Source organism: Myripristis murdjan, chromosome 16 (assembly GCF_902150065.1).
Source record: "Myripristis murdjan chromosome 16, fMyrMur1.1, whole genome shotgun sequence".
Classification (NCBI taxonomy): Eukaryota; Metazoa; Chordata; class Actinopteri; order Holocentriformes; family Holocentridae; genus Myripristis; species Myripristis murdjan.
The window spans coordinates 20,726,984-20,747,175 of NC_043995.1; the positions used below are offsets into that span (position 1 = coordinate 20,726,984).

At 41.3% G+C, this 20,192-nt stretch overlaps 3 protein-coding genes across 6 annotated transcripts; 1 reads left to right on the plus strand and 2 right to left on the minus strand.

Moving 5' to 3' along the window:
* Positions 1–52: 52 nt before the first annotated feature.
* On the minus strand, positions 53–10,082 carry u2af2a (U2 small nuclear RNA auxiliary factor 2a). Of its 4 annotated transcripts, none has more exons than XM_030072025.1 (12): positions 9,436–10,082; positions 8,299–8,440; positions 5,829–5,938; positions 5,432–5,583; positions 5,170–5,286; positions 4,920–5,058; positions 4,498–4,545; positions 4,326–4,405; positions 3,613–3,735; positions 3,337–3,423; positions 2,459–2,710; positions 53–2,332 (listed from the first exon to the last, which is right to left on the minus strand). In XM_030072025.1, the coding sequence occupies exons 1-12, from the start codon at positions 9,482–9,484 to the stop codon at positions 2,198–2,200; spliced, it is 1,434 nt and encodes a 477-aa protein (XP_029927885.1). In that variant the 5' UTR covers positions 9,485–10,082; the 3' UTR covers positions 53–2,197. The 4 variants fall into 4 exon arrangements, with proteins under 4 accessions (XP_029927885.1, XP_029927887.1, XP_029927888.1 ...); XM_030072027.1 differs by having other exon boundaries at positions 5,829–5,935; positions 9,436–10,081; XM_030072028.1 differs by lacking the exon at positions 4,498–4,545 and having other exon boundaries at positions 9,436–10,080.
* A 3,668-nt stretch (positions 10,083–13,750) lies between these two features.
* On the minus strand, positions 13,751–18,610 carry ccdc106a (coiled-coil domain containing 106a). The gene is made up of 8 exons (XM_030072371.1): positions 18,502–18,610; positions 17,827–17,896; positions 17,631–17,729; positions 17,303–17,524; positions 17,150–17,206; positions 16,744–17,019; positions 16,428–16,595; positions 13,751–16,273 (listed from the first exon to the last, which is right to left on the minus strand). The coding sequence occupies exons 2-8, from the start codon at positions 17,894–17,896 to the stop codon at positions 15,957–15,959; spliced, it is 1,209 nt and encodes a 402-aa protein (XP_029928231.1). The 5' UTR covers positions 18,502–18,610; the 3' UTR covers positions 13,751–15,956.
* A 331-nt stretch (positions 18,611–18,941) lies between these two features.
* LOC115373799 (transmembrane protein 238-like) lies at positions 18,942–20,180 on the plus strand. The gene is made up of 2 exons (XM_030072372.1): positions 18,942–19,125; positions 19,471–20,180. The coding sequence occupies exon 2, from the start codon at positions 19,473–19,475 to the stop codon at positions 19,800–19,802; it is 330 nt and encodes a 109-aa protein (XP_029928232.1). The 5' UTR covers positions 18,942–19,125; positions 19,471–19,472; the 3' UTR covers positions 19,803–20,180.
* The last annotated feature ends 12 nt before the right edge of the window (positions 20,181–20,192 follow it).

The following is a 20,192-nucleotide window of genomic DNA, read 5'->3' on the forward strand; positions in this document are numbered from 1 at the left end:
GGCTTTAGAAAACGGGTGCAGTCTGGACAAGAGAAGCAAAAATAAATACATATCATGTAAATTCAGTTTTTAATCAACTTTTGAAAACAAATTGGACAAATGAAAGATTGTTTCAGCTAATATAAACTAGATGTGGTTTTAGCTTTTAATTCGTTTAAGAAATCACATTTTTTCAGAGGAAAAAAAGAAATTAAATGACACAGTGACATTGAAAAAGCGAATTTCATAAAGGAGTAACATTTCAAAAGTATTATCATTGACACAGTCATTTTCTCTTCAGCTCTGTTGTAAGCAAACCAAAGTATCAAATGAAAGCATAGTTGTCAAGCCCGGACAGCAAGACCTGGTGGTCCTCAGAGAAACAAGGGCAGAAGATGAAGGAGATGAGAGGAACGCAGGTTTAGTGGGAAGTACATGTAGGCAAACAGTTTTTAGCATGGACACTCCAACTCTCTTTCTTAGAATTAGTGAACTTTCTCATCCTATTGCTAAATTCAATAACAGCATGGGAGACTAACAGTAATAAAAATACAAAAATTATTTGAATGCACATGACCTTCACATTAGATTGCGACTGCATGATGGGAATTCTTTTATTTAACCTTTATGGTGTCCAAATGAGCCTATCTCAGTGCCAGGTTGTCAGGTTTTAGGGATAAACCATCAATCATAATTATAATCATAATCAATTTAAAGTCTGGCCGGGAGTGAAAGAGAATAGTGAAAAGTTGTGACGTTTTGGTTCCCCTCTGTAGTATACTGCTCTTCAGCAGTCAGCAGTACAACATGAGTCGTTGGTATTAGTCATGTGTTTATTTGGTCTTGTGAAAAGAGGTGAGATGTTGTACAGAAAAACAACTGGGTCCAACACATTTTTATATTACATCCCAAATTTGTTGGGAAATACGGAAAAATTAAAAGTGTAAATGCAATGCTATCAGGTAAAGACAGTGACATGTATGAACATCAAAGACTGGTAGAGGGGTAAGCCTAATTTGTTTTCTTTACTAACTGACTCAGACACCAAAAAAATAACATTAAGGCTTTTTGGTAAGGAACAGATAAATCCCTATTAAATATCAATCTGTTTGCCTCCTAAGATTCACACCTGCAAACTTCAAAAGGACTCACCTACTCTTCTATAATTTATTTCCTCTGAAATTATTCAGGACTAAACTGCTGAGAGAAAATTATCTCACCTGCTAAAAGTGGTACACAGAAGATGGACGTGAAGATTTTAACACCAAAAAAAAAAAAAAAAGTAAAAATATTTCAACCAAACACAAATTGGCATAACTGAAAATGTACTTTTTGTAGTTCATCCTGTGATTCTGCTGCCTGAATACAAGGGTGATATTACAGCTCAAATCAGTGAAGCTACACACAGTATTAGAACAACAACTGCTGACATTCAAATTAAGTCCAATATGAAAACAGTTTCTCTAACAATCATCCTGAGGGGGGCAGTAGTCTGACAAAAATGAAGGGACTTGAGAAAATGATCAAGTTCACACATGGAAAAAGCAATCTTAACTCACAAAACGAGGCTGTCTCCTCTCCTCTTCCTACTGAAGATGGCAAAACCGAAGTGGACGATACAGCTATATCTACATTAGATGGTCAAATGAAATGCCCTCATCTTCCTCTCCATCTCCCCCACATCTCCCTATGACAAATGAACGCTCCTGTTTTTTCCATCATTCTTCAAGAACAGAATAGTCCAGTTAGTTCCCTACCGCAAGTCCTTCCTAATGTACTTAAAACAGGCTACCTCCGTTTAAATACAAACCATTTAAGTGTGGCACCCCCCTCCCACCCACAATGACATCCCTTTCTCACAAAGTATAAAAATCGTTGACCCCCACCCCACCCCGCCCGTTACTACACACACTTCTGAAAAATCTTCAACCCACACCCCACCCACACCACCCAAACCAGCCCTCTTTGTTTTTGACAGAATACAAACCCTCGCCATCTTTCTCCCTCTCTCAATCTGTTTTAACTGCTAGTCATTTCATATAGATCTCAAATCATAAACGGATACAACCAAAGCCACTCTCCGAATTGTAAATACTCCCAGATCTATATGAAATGCTTGCGCTGCCATGTGACCAAGGACGTTGGTTTGGAAATGGGCAGTGCATGTCTCCCTCCCACCCTCCCTCCCCCCCATTCTCCTCTTCTCTTCAGGTCTCTTCTACCAGAAGTCCCGGCGGTGATATGCATCTGGATCGCAGTATTTGGTCACCACCACTCTGTTGGCAAACTTCCTTCCTGTCAGCCCCTGCATGGCCTTCTGGGAGTCGAACACCGACATGAACTCCACAAAGATCTACAGAAGGGCAAAAGACAGAAGAAACGCATTAAAAGGATGATGACTGAATGTTTATCCTACCTCAAAGCAATACCTCGAAGCAACATGTGGCTATTTAAACTTTCAAATATATCTAATTTTTACCTTGCCAGTCCCTGGCACCTCCAGGCCATCCACAGGTCGAGGTATTTCAATACTCTTGACCTGGCCATACTTGCTGCACTCGTCCCTGACATCCTCCACAATCTCCTCATATTCTTCATCATCCAGCAGCTCCTCAGGGGCCACCATGTTCATCAAACACAGCACCTCAGTGGGCAGGCCACCCATCTGGGTAACTGAGCTGTTCATTAGACCTGGCACCTGCAGCGTCACAGGTGTCTGGTTTATACTTGTCTGAAACAATAGGGAGAAAAATCAGAACAATGTTAATGAGGTGTTTTACACAAAAGTTTGCTGTGACTAAGTAGCAGCATACTATTTCACATGCAATGTTATTCAATACAGAACCAGAAATGGCCAAATTGTGGTCATCATATTCCATGTACATGGTCTAAGGAATACATTTTTAATTTAACCATCATGCGACATTTTGGAAGCAATTAATTAACTTCTAATTACTGCAGCCTAGATGATAATGTAGCGAAGGATTGAGGGAATGATTAATGACGCTGTAACTTGAAAGCCTAAAGGGGCATTCAAATCCAAAGTTCCTGTGCTGTGGTTGATCTGCTGAAAAGCACAATGTTGTATATCCTCCAGCACATTAGGTTGGGCTAATTGAAAATCAATGGAGAACTTGATTCTGCCTATAGTTTCCCTGCAACTACCTTCTGAGTATATCTCAAGACAGTAACTGAATAATACAAGTTAGATGTGGGAATCTTTGGGAATCTCCTGATTCGATTAGATTACAGTTTATATCCTATCAACTCCACAACATTAACACCAACTGTGCTTGTGTGACAGTATCCACCCTCCCACAACACTGTCTGTCCTCTGTCCAGCCCCTGGATATTTACCAGAGTGGCGTTCTTGGATCCCACGCTGGCCCTCTGCACCAGGAGCTTCTTGTCTCCCAGCTGCATGCCGTTCAACCCTGCGATAGCCTGCAATGACAATTTCCATCTAGGTTAAGAGACTCCACATTACAAGATGCTGAATAGTTTCTGTCAAGTTATAGATGCTTCTGGGACTCATGAAACTGTATCGCCATCCACAAACTATGTCACTGGTGATTATTTCTTCCTAGTCTGTGTAAAAGCCAAGAAACCCTTCATTTTTGTTGCTATGGTTACCTGGTCATTAAGGTTAACATCCACATATTCACAGAAAGCATATCCTTTGGAGAGTCCTGTGGCGCTGTCTTTGACCAGGTTAAAGGCTTTCAGAGGGCCAAATGACGTCAGCAGCTCCTTCACCTGAGAGACACGAGACAACAAGGACACATAAAGAGGATTTAGTTTACATGTTTTCAAAATGTCCCAGTTGACTGCAGACACACCAACGGTGTAAGAAGAAGAGTGCTCATTAATGTGCTGTTTTGCCACTGATGATAAAGCTATGGCAATATTGCAATGGATATTTGGGTGATTCCACTTGCGTAGTTTTGTGTATCATGAGGTCAGATGGTTTTGTTTAAGGCCCATCTTAACCTTATCTCACCTGTTCAACGTACTAATTTTCAACTCTCATACCTGTGTTATGGTATCACTGCCCTAAGTACTTACCCATCATGTTATAATCATAAAAAGTTGGTGGAGAATAGGTTTTTACTTTCTTAACTGGTCCATCTTTTAAAAAAGCAATGCTACAATGTTTACAAGCATTTTAAATGTAAAACATTCCACTGCCATTTTCTCTTAAATCTCAGTCCAGCCACAAAATCTAGAGACTTGTTTTTCAACACAGTGAATCAATATGTAAATAAAACCGATGTGGGCAGGCTGCCCTTCCACATGCCTGTCACGTTAGCTGTGACTCAGTTTTGAGGCAAAGCTGCAGCACTGACCTGGTCATCGTTCAGGTAGTTGGGTAATCCACCAATGAAGAGCTTGTGTGCCGAATCAGGCACCACTGTGGACACCACACCTACATGCAGAACAGTGGAAACATGGTGAGACACATTATTAGAGAAGCACAGAGGACAGATAGCAAACCTCTGTAAGGCATAAATCCCTCACCAGACATCAACAGCTTGGTTTCATCTTGATAGGGTCGACAAACAGATCCTAAATCAGATACAAGCAGGGCTGTCCAATATGTTCCAAATCAAATATCATATTTTTGACTAAATACCTTGATACTGATAGTGTTGTACGAATGACATATGGCAATTTTTGATAAACATTCATTAATAAAGTGGTTATGACCACCAAACAGGTAAAGACAAATAAAAGAACAGCTAGAGCAGTCTAACAAGGTCATCCCTTTACTGTAAATGCAGCCTTTTAAGCCAGGAAGTAAACACTTATCCCATATCAAAATATTAAATAACCACAATACCAAATGATATCTAGTCTTATATCACAATATTGATAAAATATTAATATGATGCCAAGTCCTAGATACAAGTACAAGCAGTAGTTTGCCAGGAGGTCTGTACCAGGCACGTATACACTGGGATTTTCACTCATGCCGGGGAGAGGCTGGTAGTCGTGGGGCCGTCGGATCTTGAGACTCTGTCCCTGGAAGATGATGCCATCAAAAGCCATGGCCTGGGTTGTTTCATCCACTGAGCGGAACTACAAAGAGACAAAATCGGAGCTAGTTGAATTTCAAAGAGTTCCTTCAAACAGAGATCACGTGTACATCTACGGACACAAAATAGCATGGTAATGAGGGCATTATCTGACCTCAAGGAAGGCAAAGTTCTTATCCTGGTTGATCTGCACTGCAAGGACAGGGTTCCCAGGGGCCTGAGTAAGACCACCCAAACGCATCTGGGCATTGAAGAAGTCCATCATGGATTCCTACACAGAGGGGTAAACATAAAGATATTAAGTTGTTATAATTATTGTGGAAATTCTTAACTTATACAAGGCAGAAAGTTAGGTACCATTTACTTCAAAAGATTGACCCTCGAACTTGGAAGGGAAGTTTTATCCTGCTCCTTACCTCTGTGATACCAAAGGGGATGTTGCCCACATAGAGTCGGCGGGCCTGCCTGGTCATCTGGCTGCCCACTACGGGCACAGGGGTGGGGGTAACAGCCAGGCCATCTGGGGTCATGGTTGGCAGGAGGGCCGTGGCTGGGATCTGGCCTGCAGCTGGAGGCAAAAACCAAAGACAGGATCCATTCAATGGTCTACTTTTTTTTGTTTTTTTGTCAACCACAGCTTGATGTTGACAGTTTAGATATTGTGCAGTAAGACATGGTTGGGCATAGTAATGTAAAACAACATGATAGTTCGATAACATAAAAACGGCCATTTTTTCAGTTGGGAGGCCGGGAAAAATAAAAAATAAAGAAAAAATTGAAGAAGAAAGAGGAGGACAATTAAAAATGGGTTACCTTGCATGGCTTTGTACTGCATGGGAGTGATGTGTTCGAACCCAGGGGGAGGGACATCCCAGTACTTCTTCACCTTGTTCTTTTTCTTTTCACGGTGAGGGGAACGGCTGTTGTAAGGAACAAAAAATGAAATAAAAGTATTTAAGTTGCAGCAGAAAATAAGTGAAATAAATATAAATACAAATATATCCCTCAAGACATTTAACCCAGAGCAGGACCATATTTTACTGTTCAACAGTGACTTTACTGTTGAACAGTAAAATATGGTCCCACAAAACACAATGCTGCATTGTGTCTTCAAAGGATAGAAAAAGTAACATGTCAGAGAAAATACATCCATCAAAAAGCACTGTAAACTAATTTTAAACATGATAGACTGAAGTGAAAGATAAAAACCATTCAAAATAGGCATCGACACACCAAGACAACACAGTGAGAGGCGGATCTCTCCAGTTGATTGGCAACCAATCAAGAATTGGACAGTTTTCATTCTAAATTAGCTGATTGTAAGAGCCAATCTTCTGACATCAAGGCTGACAGATTAAACATGGAAAAAGCAAACTGATGTCAGGTTTATATCTTGTGAGATTCTAGGTTTTTGGTATAGAGTATTTTGACACAAGGCCTGAGGCTGCATGCTAGTTAGCTAGTTCCCTGTTTTCACAATGACCATTCCACTGGCAAATGCAGTTCAGGCTCAGGAAGGAATGCAAGAGTAAGAAACCTTTTTCTTGGACAAAGAGCACACTGAATATGCAGAGACACTGAAGTCTGCAATATGGCTGCAGCAGAATTATGGTGGGTGTAAAAATCCACAGTAAGAGATACCAGGTACAGTTTAATTAATTAACACCTATTTAATGACACTGCATGTATTTTTTTTTTTTACTCAAAGATGGCTTTAAAATTGTTTATAAGACAACTGGGCTTGACTCCAGGCCAGCAGCCCAACTATTATAGCCACAGGCCCCCAGGACTGTAACAGTCAGCTACTGATGTGCATGCACTCAAAGGAACAGCTGTGATGTGTCATCACACAATAAGGACTATAGCAACAAACCAATTTGGGGATAGCTTCAATAGCATCCAAGCACTTTTCAGGGAACCTCAATAATAAAAAAGGTAACTTGGCTCACCACCTTGACTAATGTGATGTAATGCTTTTACTTTATATTATGCCAAAACTTTTTTGAAATGTTACTGTTGGTGTCTGATTAAAACTTGATATGGCTTTAGCATGCTAACTTAAACAGATGTCTCAAAATGCTCACTTTCTTTTTGGATGTCATCACTTATAAGGTGTATTACAATAAGTGCTGGACCCTGAACACCACACTGCCCAGGCCACTTCACTGAACATTTAGCAGTAATACGGTGGTGCGTCGTTTCTAGGAAATAATTTCAGATTATGTGTCATGTTGGTTTAGGACTTTCTAATCTGCCAGCCCAACCAGGCTAGTTACAAGGCTAATCTACTGGCCGAGGGATCAAGAAACAAGCCACTGGGCTATATTAAGCTCTGCTATGTGTATAATTCAGCCTTATACATCTATGTCAGTGTTTTAAATAATCAAGAATGAGGGATTGATTGCAGCAGCTGTTATTTTGTGTGAACAAAATCCTGTTTCATAAGCTTTAAAGGCATGTCTATGCAACTGAAAAGTGTTTGTATTAACCCCAATAAACACAAATTGGACTATAAAGACTGATTTATGGTTCAGTGTCAAAGTGCCATCACAGCTATGCTGTAGCCTGCAGAGGCTGCCACAGTAGCTTTCATGCACCTCTTTAAAGGTGTTAATAGATGACATAAGATGACGCAAGACCGCAAGGACTGCGGGTGGTCGACCTTGGGTGCTTTGAATTTCTTCCCAAATTTTTCATTAGATCTCCATCAATAGTGAAGACTGCATGAAGCCGGTTGGAAGACAGAAAGCAAAGGATGTGCATAAATATGTTCATTTTAGAAACATTTCATCCGCAAATAAAAAATGATTGCCAAATACCACTAAATTTATGGCAATAAATATCTCAAAACATCAATTTTGGCACCACTGAATGTGCCAAGTTAGTTTAATTTTTTTAAACTAACTTCAGTCCAGAGCTCTGCCAAAACTAGTGCTTTTTGCATCATTTTCCATCATTCCATACATTTTGCTTGTCTTCACGGTCATCACAGGTGACAGATTAAGATGCCAGGCGTGAACTGAGGTTGTCATGAAGACATGGGTTTTACCATGTCTTTGTATGTGTGTGCACGCTCTGGAGCAGATGCTGAATTGTCTATTAAATTGTCAAACAGCAGCTGAACCAGAAAACTGCTTCATCACCTTACTAGGTGAAAAAATGGTTGGACACATTCCATTTACAGAAGCATTTTTTGAATGAGAGCTATGTGAACAGACTTGATTCTATAACATAGACTATTTCACACCTGTACGCCAAGTTGTGGCCTCACACAATTACCAACCTGCGTCTCTGTCTGCGCTCCTTACTGTCCCCACGGCGGTCCCTGCTGCGTCTGTCCCTGTCTCTGCTCCTCCTCTTCCTCTCTCTGCTACGGCTGCGAGAGGGTGAGCGTCGGTGGTGGCGATTCTCCTTGTCCCGTTCCGCTGCAGGGATGTGAAGAGTTATTGACAGACTGATGAAGAGAAACAGACACAGCTAGCCAGAAGGATGACAAACACCACCTCAGACAGACGTATTTAATAAATACAAGTGCAAAGTGTCAGAGAGACTTCACTGTGAAACAAAGACTGGCAGGGAAATCTCTCTCAGCTGTGTGTTACAAAGGCACCAGAAAACAATTAACATGAAATTCATGTGTCCATCACTTCTAAAAAAAAAAGGTATTGCTAAGCTTGTATATAGAGGACCTGGCCAAGCAATAAGAGCTTTTCTACAACCACACCACACCTTACAAAGCACACAGAGTTCATAGTGGTACCAGTCAGTGAAATGAGGCCACACATTTGAACAGAAATACAACAAAACAGAAATAGTTATCAAGTGTCATGACTGGGATGGCCAGATAAATAGAAAAACATGGTATACCATCAGTTTCATACGATGACTAATGTGTCTACCTATGTGCACTATGGTGGGAATATGTGCAGACATATTTTAACTTTCTGTTACAGCTTCATGTGGGAGGAGGGCAGAGCAAAACGTAGCCAGCCTGCAAGCAAGGTGTCAGAATGAAATCAAACGCATGGACAAAAGGCATTTTACAAAGCAAATGTTAACTTGGTGCATCAGCTACAGTGAATGGATGTTACCTTTCCAATTAGCCGTGCGACTGCATTTATAAATACCGCTATCCCCGGTAGCTACCAATGTGTAAGCTATTAATACCTTTCGGCTAATACACAACCCAGTACTGGCTTTAGTCAGTAAGCCGGTATTAGCTGACGAGTAACAATACAACCAGATGATAACTGAAAGGGTCCATGGATGCACCGCTAGGCTAATAACTTGCAGTGGTCCAGCAAATAGACCTATCCATTCAATGGGCACTAGCAGCTAGCTGGCTAATACAGTGTCGACAGTGTCACAGCCAGTCCGCAAAACCTCCCCAACTTGACTGTATGCACTTTGTTGTGTTTACCTTGTTTGTTCTCAGACAGCTGTCTCTCAAATTCGTCGAAGTCCGACATCTCTGTGACTTGCAGACTAGCGCGCTTGGTGCGACTGTGCTGTTGAGGTGGCTAGCTAGCTAGCAAGCTAGCGACAAAGTGGGCAACACTTTTCAAACTAAGTGTTTCTGGTAACGTAGTTTTAACAATTAGCTGGCTGGTTACTGACACAAAATCAACAAATACTCGCGACCAAAACGCGCACTTAGCAGTGACCTTGATAGAGCCCCGACGTGGTGTTTTATTTATAATGCAACATACAACAACACTGATAAAGAAAACGTGTCCGCGTGAGCTAGCCTGCTAATGTTGGCTAACTAGCTTGTAGCACAGTCCGGAAGAATGGGCCTGCTCGAGACAGCCGTGTGGAAGCCCGTGCGCTGGCTAGCTAGCGGAGTAAGCCAAATGAATGGGACTTGTTTCCGAGTCAAATCCAAATCCAGAGGGTCACTGGGCGGTAATATGCAGCCGTACGCCTTTATATGCCAAATATAAAGGGTTTCCGATGGTGGAAGGCGAGTTAAAAAACCAGTGGCTGGAAATTCGGTATGCCCGCTTTTTGCTCCGTCTCCCAGGTACCCCGTGACACCGGAAGTTGATGATTCGCTAATGTCCGGCGGAGTGGAGAGCGTCTCGTCGCCTCTGACTAAAGATCAATTATTTTGTCGTTGCAAGTTTGATAATTTTATCAAATGAATCCCTAACTGTAATGTCTAATGTTTAGCACAAAGCATATGCACTGTTGCGCACTATCCCCTATTGTTAATGGGGTGTCTATGTTGGACAAACTGCACTAATGTTAAGAAATCATCTGAGGCATACAGTCATGGCTCATAATGTCACCTGTTCCATTCTTTCAGATAATGCACCACTTCTCCCAGATATTTATTTATTTATTTATTTAGTAAATAAATACTTTAATATTCACATGTTAATTTCCTTTGTTTGCATTGGACCAACATAAATAAGTAGAGGGAAAAAAGGCCAAATCTGTTGTCATTCCAAACAGAACTCCAAAAATGGCCGGACAAAATTATTGGTATCCTCAACTTAATATGTGGTAGCAGACCATTTGGAAAATATAACTGAACTCAATCGCTTCCTGTAAACATGAATGAGTTTATCACTCCTCTCTTGTGGAAATTGGACCGCTCTTCTTCTTCCACCGGCTCCAGGTCTCTCGCATTTGAGTGGTGTCTTCTCCCGACAGCTGTTTGAGATTTCTCCATAGGAGTTTCATACTATTTACATGTGGACTCATTGCTCACTCCCCAGAGCTTTGTCTTAAACCATCTCTGGGTGCTTTTTGAAGCATGCTTTGGGTCATTGTTGATGTTCTCCTCTCTGAAGGCCTTGCATTGTTTTTCTTTACCAACAAGCTCTGTTTTGGTCTCATCTGTCCACAGGACATTCTACAGGTTTTTTTTCTCCATTCTGTCTTTTTATGTCTCTGTATCAGCAGAGGAGTCCTCCTGGATCTCCTACCACAGCATCCCGTTTCATTCAGATGATGACAGACAGTGTGAGCTGACACTGTTGAACCGTGTCTGTCTGCAGGTCAGCTTGAATTTGTTTGGAAATTGATCGAGGTTCTTTATCCACCATTTGAACAATCCTTCGTTGCAATCTTGAATCAGTTTCTGTCTTCCGTCCACATCCAGGGAAGTTAGCTACAGTACCACAGGCTGTAAACTTCTTGATGATGTTGCACTCAGTGGACACAGGAGCATGAATATCTCAGGAAATGGACTCGTAACCCTGAGATTGTCCATGCTTGTCCACAATTTGGGCTCTCAAATTCTCAGACAATTCTTTGGTCTTCTTTCTTTTCTCCAAGCTCATTGTGGTACACACAGACTCACAGCACAGGTTGAGTCACTTTTTTCCATCTAAACTGGCTGCAAGTGTGATTTCTACATTGCCAGCACCTGTTACCTTCCACAGGTGAGTTTAAATACTAATGAAAGCAGGGTCACTATTGAATGTACCTTTGTAAATTGTTTTCACAGTACTTCTTTTTGATTTCTTTTACAGACTAATTTCTCAAAAAAAAAAAAAAAAAAAAAAAAAACAGACAAAGATTTCATACTAACAAAGACTGATAATTACTTATGTTTAGCAATCCCAATTTTTTCGGCTGATGACGCTTATACAATTTATTTGATTATTTATACTCTTTACATTTTTAGGGTTTAAAACATACAGTACAGGCCAAAAGTTTGGACACACCTTCTCATTCAATGCGTTTTCTTTATTTTCATGACTATTTACATTGTAGATTCTCACTGAAGGAATCAAAACTATGAATGAACACATGTGGAGTTATGTACTTAACAAAAAAAGGTGAATTAACTGAAAACATGTTTTATATTCAGTTTCTTCAAAATAGCCACCCTTTGCTCTGATTACTGCTTTGCACACTCTTGGCATTCTCTCGATGAGCTTCAACAGGTAGTCACCTGAAATGGTTTTCCAACAGTCTTGAAGGAGTTCCCAGAGGTGTTTAGCACTTGTTGGCCCCTTTGCCTTCACTCTGCGGTCCAGCTCACCCCAAACCATCTGGATTGGGTTCAGGTCCGGTGACTGTGGAGGCCAGGTCATCTGCCGCAGCACTCCATCACTCTCCTTCTTGGTCAAATAGCCCTTACACAGCCTGGAGGTGTGTTTGGGGTCATTGTCCTGTTGAAAAATAAATGATGGTCCAACTAAACACAAACCGGATGGGATGGCATGTCGCTGCAGGATGCTGTGGTAGCCATGCTGGTTCAGTGTGCCTTCAATTTTGAATAAATCCCCAACAGTGACACCAGCAAAACACCCCCACACCATCACACCTCCTCCTCCATGCTTCACAGTGGGAACCAGGCATGTGGAATCCATCCGTTCACCTTTTCTGCGTCTCACAAAGACACGGCGGTTGGAACCAAAGATCTCAAATTTGGACTCATCAGACCAAAGCACAGATTTCCACTGGTCTAATGTCCATTCCTTGTGTTTCTTGGCCCAAACAAATCTCTTCTGCTTGTTGCTTCTCCTTAGCAGTGGTTTCCTAGCAGCTATTTGACCATGAAGGCCTGATTGGCGCAGTCTCCTCTTAACAGTTGTTCTAGAGATGGGTCTGCTGCTAGAACTCTGTGTGGCATTTATCTGGTCTCTGATCTGAGCTGCTGTTAACTTGCGATTTCTGAGGCTGGTGACGCGGATGAACTTGTCCTCAGAAGCAGAGGTGACTCTTGGTCTTCCTTTCCTGGGTCGGTCCTCATGTGTGCCAGTTTCGTTGTAGCGCTTGATGGTTTTTTCGACTCCACTTGGGGACACATTTAAAGTTTTTGCAATTTTCCGGCCTGACTGACCTTCATTTCTTAAAATAATGATGGCCACTCGTTTTTCTTTAGTTAGCTGATTGGTTCTTGCCATAATATGAATTTTAACAGTTGTCCAATAGGGCTGTCGGCTGTGCAGTAACCTGACTTCTGCACAACACAACTGATGGTCCCAACCCCATTGATAAAGCAAGAAGTTCCACTAATTAACCCTGATAAGGCACACCTGTGAAGTGAAGACCATTTCAGGTGACTACCTCTTGAAGCTCATCGAGAGAATGCCAAGAGTGTGCAAAGCAGTAATCAGAGCAAAGGGTGGCTATTTTGAAGAAACTAGAATATAAAACATGTTTTCAGTTATTTCACCTTTTTTTGTTAAGTACACGTGTTCATTCATAGTTTTGATTCCTTCAGTGAGAATCTACAATGTAAACAGTCATGAAAATAAAGAAAACACATTGAATGAGAAGGTGTGTCCAAACTTTTGGCCTGTACTGTATTTGACTACAACTGGAAATTTAAAATTCAGAAATCACAAACTGGCAAAAACTGTTACTTAGACATTTCAGATTTACTCCAATTAGTTAGCAGACTCTGAAGGGTTTTTGTTTGTTTCTTTTCCCCATGATGTTATTTTTTTAATTTTTTTATATTCTTTTTATACTTTATTATATTTGCAGAATCTTTTCTAATGAAAAATCTATGTAACATGTATACTTCAACTTGACTTGAATTTAATAAAATAAACTAGATAAAAAGAAATTATTTTCTAAATGCGATCTGATGTTGTGTTTTAAACGTGTCATCGTCCTTGGTCATAAACAAACGGCCATTCACCACGGCCTGGCCACAGTCTTCTCATGCACAGTGAAAGTATTCAGTATGAATGAATGATGACGTTGGATGGAGAATAGAATAAGACCTTTATAACCTATTTTGTAGGGAATCAAATGCTTTAATGGCATTTCTGTCTTAACAGTACAATTGGTGTATGATGGAGATACAACGTTCTCACTCAAGTAGTTTGTCTTTTTTAATGAAAAATAAAAGCTGAGAGGAATAGATTGGTTTTTTTTTTTGTTGTTTGTTTTTTAAACACTGCTTTGCGGTATGATCCAAGTAGTGCTTCACCAGTGTCACAAAAGTTGGACTGCACCTCACATTGGTTGCATATTAGTTGACGTAAAATGAATGATCTGTCACCCGTATCAAACATGGTGAAAATGACGTGAGTTCCACAGATCTGTGTACCTCTCCCTGTTTATTTTTATGGACATAAGTTAATGAGATATGTACGAAATTAAAAGCAAGAGTTACCTTGTTCCACTCTAACCTAATCAGTTTTAATAAAGGGATCTTAACCAATTCACTGTACCAGTATACAGTAAGCACTACACATCATCATACACTGTAATCAACACTCCTGCTGCTTTGAAAATGATGAATTTCAACAAGACCTCTATAAACTACAGACCACCAACAAGCTTATTTCACATGCATTTGTAGTGGGGTATTGAGAAGCGATAGATCCTCCATGTGCACAAGCCATTGTCATCAGTTGCATTTGATAAAATTGTATAGCTCATTGGAAATTTGTTTTGTGTGTGACTAATCAATATTTTTCACACAGAAGCGAAAGTAACACAATGTTACAAAACAGACAGTATAATTACATTTAGAATAGTGTAAATGTCCTGTACTGTATTTTACAAATACGTTGTCACAAAGCTTTACACGTGCCTCAAAACCAGAACATAGTCGGTGCACTGAAATTACAAAAAGTTTTGGTACAACACTCAGGGGTACAACAAATTAGGTGCAGTAGCATTGTAAAAATAAAAAAAGGGCCCAATGTAATTCCAAAACACAGAGCAACAGGGTGCTCGATTATTCTGAGGCAGAGATCTTTAATATCACCATTTCTGCAGCTGTCTTTAACCTCCAACCATCAGAAGTACATTACTGTGAAAAAATGACTTGTGGATGCATCTGAACAACATAATCAGGGTCTACTCTTCACTATGTTCAGTTCATGGCTGCATGTGTTTCCTTGTCTTTAAGAGAATCCTGCCCTCCTTTAAACCTTGAAGGACGAGAGGGAGAGAGAGAGAGAGAGAATGCAAAACGACTCCCAGATTCAGAGTGTGAAAGTGACCGTTCACTGTCACTTCTCTCACATGAGGCAATCACAAAAATGTTAAGGTATTACTGAAATGCAACCACACCATCGACTTCCTTATTACTGACAACAAACAAATTCAACATTTTAATAGTATTTTATATGTGTGATGTATCACAATATGATTATCACACAAGCGAACAAAAACAATGCAAGCAACAAAGCAAAAATGGTTGAGAATGTAATGAAAGTGCCAGAAATAAAGTACATCAAAATAACAGTACAAACATAAAGGAATGATATAATTTTTCTGCAACTTAAGATTTTTTTTTTTTTAAATATGGCATTGCTCTATAAAATCTGTGGAGTGCAGTATAATTTTAACATATATAGATTGTGATTGAAAAACTACCATATTTGTAGCTTTGTGTCAAAATTGCACAGAAATAATGTTTTACAAACTGCTACGTTTATAAATCATTTAGGGTACCAGGAATTGAACTGACCCAGAAAATCAATTATTGACCTCTGGGCCACAAGCTTCTCCAGATGTTCAAGAAAGAAAAGGAAAGAAAACAAAGGGGCTCTGTTGGTTACACTAATTTACAAATACTGAGGAACAATCTCCTCTCCGTGATCTTAATAAAGAATCATATACCTGTCCAGAGATCTCCATCTTAAGATTGTGAGTCACACAGATATGCCACTTTGCCCCTTAAGGAGGAAAAAAACAATCTTTTTTTTTTTTTTGTCCCTTTCCAGCTACAGCAGGCACCCCCACATCCAGGATATTAAGGGAGTGGTGATGAGGATTTCTGGCAGTAATTAAAGTCATACTGATAATAAAAGTGAGGTGTGAAAAGTGTCTTTATCTAAAAAGTGAGGATCTGAGCCACAGTTTACATGGCCACATCCAGGGCACTGAGATAGCAAAAGGTTTCCACATGCCCCTGGACATCAGTGAGGTGAGCTAGCCTGCTGCAGCAAAACTCAAGTGCCTCTCCCACCCCTTTGTCTTCTGCAGAGAGTCCCCGCTCCCCCGTCTCCCCCCTCAGTGTCTGAACCTGTACGAGATGGGCAGGAGCAGGTTATTCTTCTTTAGGGCCTGCACCCTGCTGAGTGTCTCCTCATCCAGGGCAATGTAGCAGCGCCGGGCATAATCCAGCAGCTTCTCCTTAGACGGGTCAAACTCGCCCACCTCTGCCACCTTCTCTGGGGCCACCAGTAGCAGCTCAGCAATGGGTGTGGTGGAGGCCACTGTGTTGCGGTCCACACCATGTATCTGGAAGGCTTTGGACATGTTCTTCAGACGCTGGTAGGTAAGCAGGATCTTCTTGTAGCGAAACAGCACTCCAGCAGCATCTTTCACTGAAAGGCAACAATGAGAGTGACAGACAGTCGTCTTCGGTCAAAAATGAGACGGAAACGGAATTCGGAGTAAACTGCAAGTTAAAAATCATTGCAGTCAATAATAAAATCATGCCAGCTAAGTTTTGTTCGAGGATGTGTGTCCTTCCCTCACCTCTCTGCCGTTCTCTGGGGACTTGGAAGACCCGCCTTCTCTTCAGTGGGTGTCTGTTGCTGTTAATAGTCTCTGGCATTACATCCTCCCCTGATATCATTTCGTCCTCATCGAGGTAGCTGTCTTGCTCCAGATACTCCTCAGAATCTCCCAGAAGTGAAAGTGAATCTAAGGAGACAAGACATAAATATCTTGTGATCAAAGCTACAAGTAACAATCTTTAATTTTCCCATGCCTTTTCTCCCAAGTATCAAACATTATTCGCTTTAGGTCAAAACAAGTGATGCAAAGCTTCAAGCCATGTGAGTAGTATTACCTGGCCCTACGTTACCATGTCCACCCATTTCACTTATAGTTGACCTGGTATTGCTGTTGTTGCTGCCGCTGCTGCCACTGGCTGTGGAGCTGGTAGTGCTGTGGCCTGGCAGGAGGGCCTGGGATGGCGCAGAGTTGAACAAAGCATTCATAGAGGCAAGCTGATTAGCTATTGGGCTGGAGACATGATTTTTGGAAGGCACCATCGTTGGAGGACCAGGCCTTCGCTGGATAAACTGCCGTGAGGGGAAATGCTGTGAGTCTGACTTCTGCTGCTCTGTAAGAAGGAAGGGGACACAATTAGTGAGAACAATGAAATACAAAGCCTAAAACAATAAAGGAAAGCAGATCTTAACTACAAACCAGTAATAAGTACACACTTAAAGAACACAAGTATTTGTTTTTACCAGTAGGACGATCTTCCTCTCTTCTTGCCCTCCAGTTGAATCGTCTGGACTCATAGCCTGTAAGGAGAGAGATGCCAAAACTATATGATTTGCTTTCCCATCCTGACTTCTTGTTGTATTGGTTATCACCTCACATTAATTGCCTTCCCTCACCATTACTGTACTGGCTCTGGCTCTGTCCCTGTCCTTGGCTCTTTGTGGAAAAGATGAAGCGGTCCAGCTGGCAGCGGAGGAAGTCCCTCTCCTCCTCCAGATCCTCAATCCGTTTCTGAAGCCACGAGTTTTTCTCGAGAGAAATCTGCAGCTGGGTCCGCAAGTTGGTGATCAGCATGTATGAGTTGCTGGCTGGGGATGGGCCAGCAGAGGGGGGGGACTCTGAGCGGGACAGGTACATTAAAAAGTTAGGATGCTCTTTATCACCAATGTGCATGGGAAGGATGCAATAATAATGCCAATGAAAGTGCATCATAAAGTTGTTCACCATCAAAATTCTGATCATTCTGGTTGAAAAATCCTTGCTGCTCAAAGTTGTTCTCCTCGTAGGGGATTGCAATTTCATAGGTGTCCTCATTTTTTGGAGCTGAGGAGGAGGAGAAAATTACACACAATGATGACCTGTAATGTCTCACGCAAAGGCAGTGCCATCATATTTATTTGGGGACTTTTTAACATCTCACTTTGCAAGTGAAGTGAGCTTGCGTGGCTCTTGGATGTGGAAGCAGCATCACTTCTGTTTCCGTCCTCCATCTCGTACCCAAGACAAAGTGTGTGAGAAAAAAAAAAATCATGTGGATTAATTTATGGTTTACAAAATAAATGTCAGTCATATTGAGAAGCTGGCGCAAGATTGGACAATTAACGCGTATCCACAGGACAGTATACGACTTAGTGGCACAAATGTAGTGTTTCTGCCTCTGTATGGTTAAAAAAATATATATAGCTACAGCTTTCACCGGTGAGCTTCCATAACGTGGGCAATAACATTCAAGTGCAGTTCAAGTGCAGGCAACCGCAAACCAAAGCTACTTTTATTATGTGACTACCACAAAAGAGAAGGACTGCAACACACGATGTCATGCACGAACAGAAACAGAAAACAGAAACAGCTGGACTGAATCACCAATCAAACATTTGTTAGTAGCTGCCTGGTAATCATGTGTTCACAGTGGCGGAGGCTTGCTATCCGGCGCTACCTCGGACTCATGTTAGCTCTGGCGTAACGTTAGCAAGAATTTAGCTGCGATTATAAAATTACAATCCAAACCTTGCTCTACATTTCACTGTTTACTTCCGACATTCAGAAACAGACTCCCCATGCCAGAATCATGCAGAGTACAAATGCTGGTACATACCACTCTACTGTTGTAATAACTTAATCGCGCACATGTAATAAAACGTTATTACTCTGTCATAGCTCCATTTCACGCATCCATCTGCTAGCTAACAAGCTAACAATAACAATTATCGCCCTTTTATTTTTTTCCAAGATTCTTTCACGTCATTTCCGGGTGTAATAAAATTGATAAGGTAGCTGGTGACAGAAAATGAGCATGTTGCAGAAGAGGGTTTGTGAAGTAATGGTTATAAGGAAAACATTCAAATCAGTGGCTGTTGTTACTATAATAAAAGTATACTTTTCAATCCGAGGCAATTTTCTCCTACATATTACATGATATAATAGCTGACAACTATAATTAAAAAAAAAAAAATGTTTACAGTGTAATAACAGTCTGTAGGTAGATGTTGCACTGTAGTTCCTGCTATTTCCACCTCCAGCTTTGACATACCGATTGTCTTCTGTGTTGAGTGAAAACAGCAGGACAGGTAAGGCAGGTAGGGAGGTGTCAGGTGTCATTGTTGACTCGAGGCTTGGCGGAGTCGATCCGGAAAGATTCAAATGGCACTATTTTTCTGTTAACCTATATTTTAACATAGGCTACTTCAAATATTCAGCAAAAGTGGGGGAAAACAGAGCGGTGAGTGTTTTCGGGTATATTCCTCATACATTTTCTTGGCTGTAAGTGTGATTTTGCGGCAGTGTGTTTTGTCTGAGCTGAAAAGTGCCCTCATGTTGCGTATGAGTGGCACCTGTTTTGACTGTAAATTTAAGACGTCGTTATAAAACAACTCTGCAAATACAACATAAGTTAGTACTAGTAATAGCCTAAGTTTTACAATGGCCACAAGTACTTTCCTTCATGCAATACATTTTACTTTTGAAAGTTTGAAAAGGTGTCACATATGACCCTTTTTGTCACTTTATTAAGAATATGTAAGGGGGGAAAAAACTTTTAAGCCCTCTCCATTATTTTCCTATGCAGCCATGGCTCCCAAGTATGAAGGCTTGTCCCACTGTAAGCTGGCCCTGGTGTTTGCTGTGCTGATGGATCTGCTGGGTGTGACATCCCTGCTGCTGGGGGTCTTTGCTCCACTGGAGATCAGGGGGCAGGATTTTGGAGACCTGCTGGTGTACTCAGGAGCCCTGCTGGTGCTGCTGTCCCTGGGAGGCTGGGTCATGTGGTACAGTGGAAACATCGAGGGTCTGACTTCTAGAAAGGAGTTGGGAGGAACTGTAGGTGGAGCTGTGGACCGCCTTGCCCGCTCCCTGAGCCGCAGGATACGGATCCCCAGGAGTCACAGCAGCCCATCATAGGGACTCAAGACCAAAGAAGCAAGATAAGGCTGCCTTTACAGGAGTGGCTGTCATTTACCACTGGAGCACGCAAAACTGCCTGGGGCAAAGGAGTGTCAGCCCTGACATTCACTCTCTTCATAACAGCACCACTATTGTGGAGCTGCTTGTTCACATGAGAACACTGTCAGTGCCATTCAACGTGTTTTCACAGTCAGACACAAGATATTTTGTATTTGACTTGGGACACAAATGTTGTTCAAATTTGGCAGTATAACAAGCACATTATGTATAACATATGAGGATTAAAGAGGTTTATCTGCGTTATAATATTGTGTTGGGAGATTTTAAGATTTATTCAGTTAACTGCTGTTAATGTGTGTTTGTAGTGCTGTCACACCAGGCTGGTGC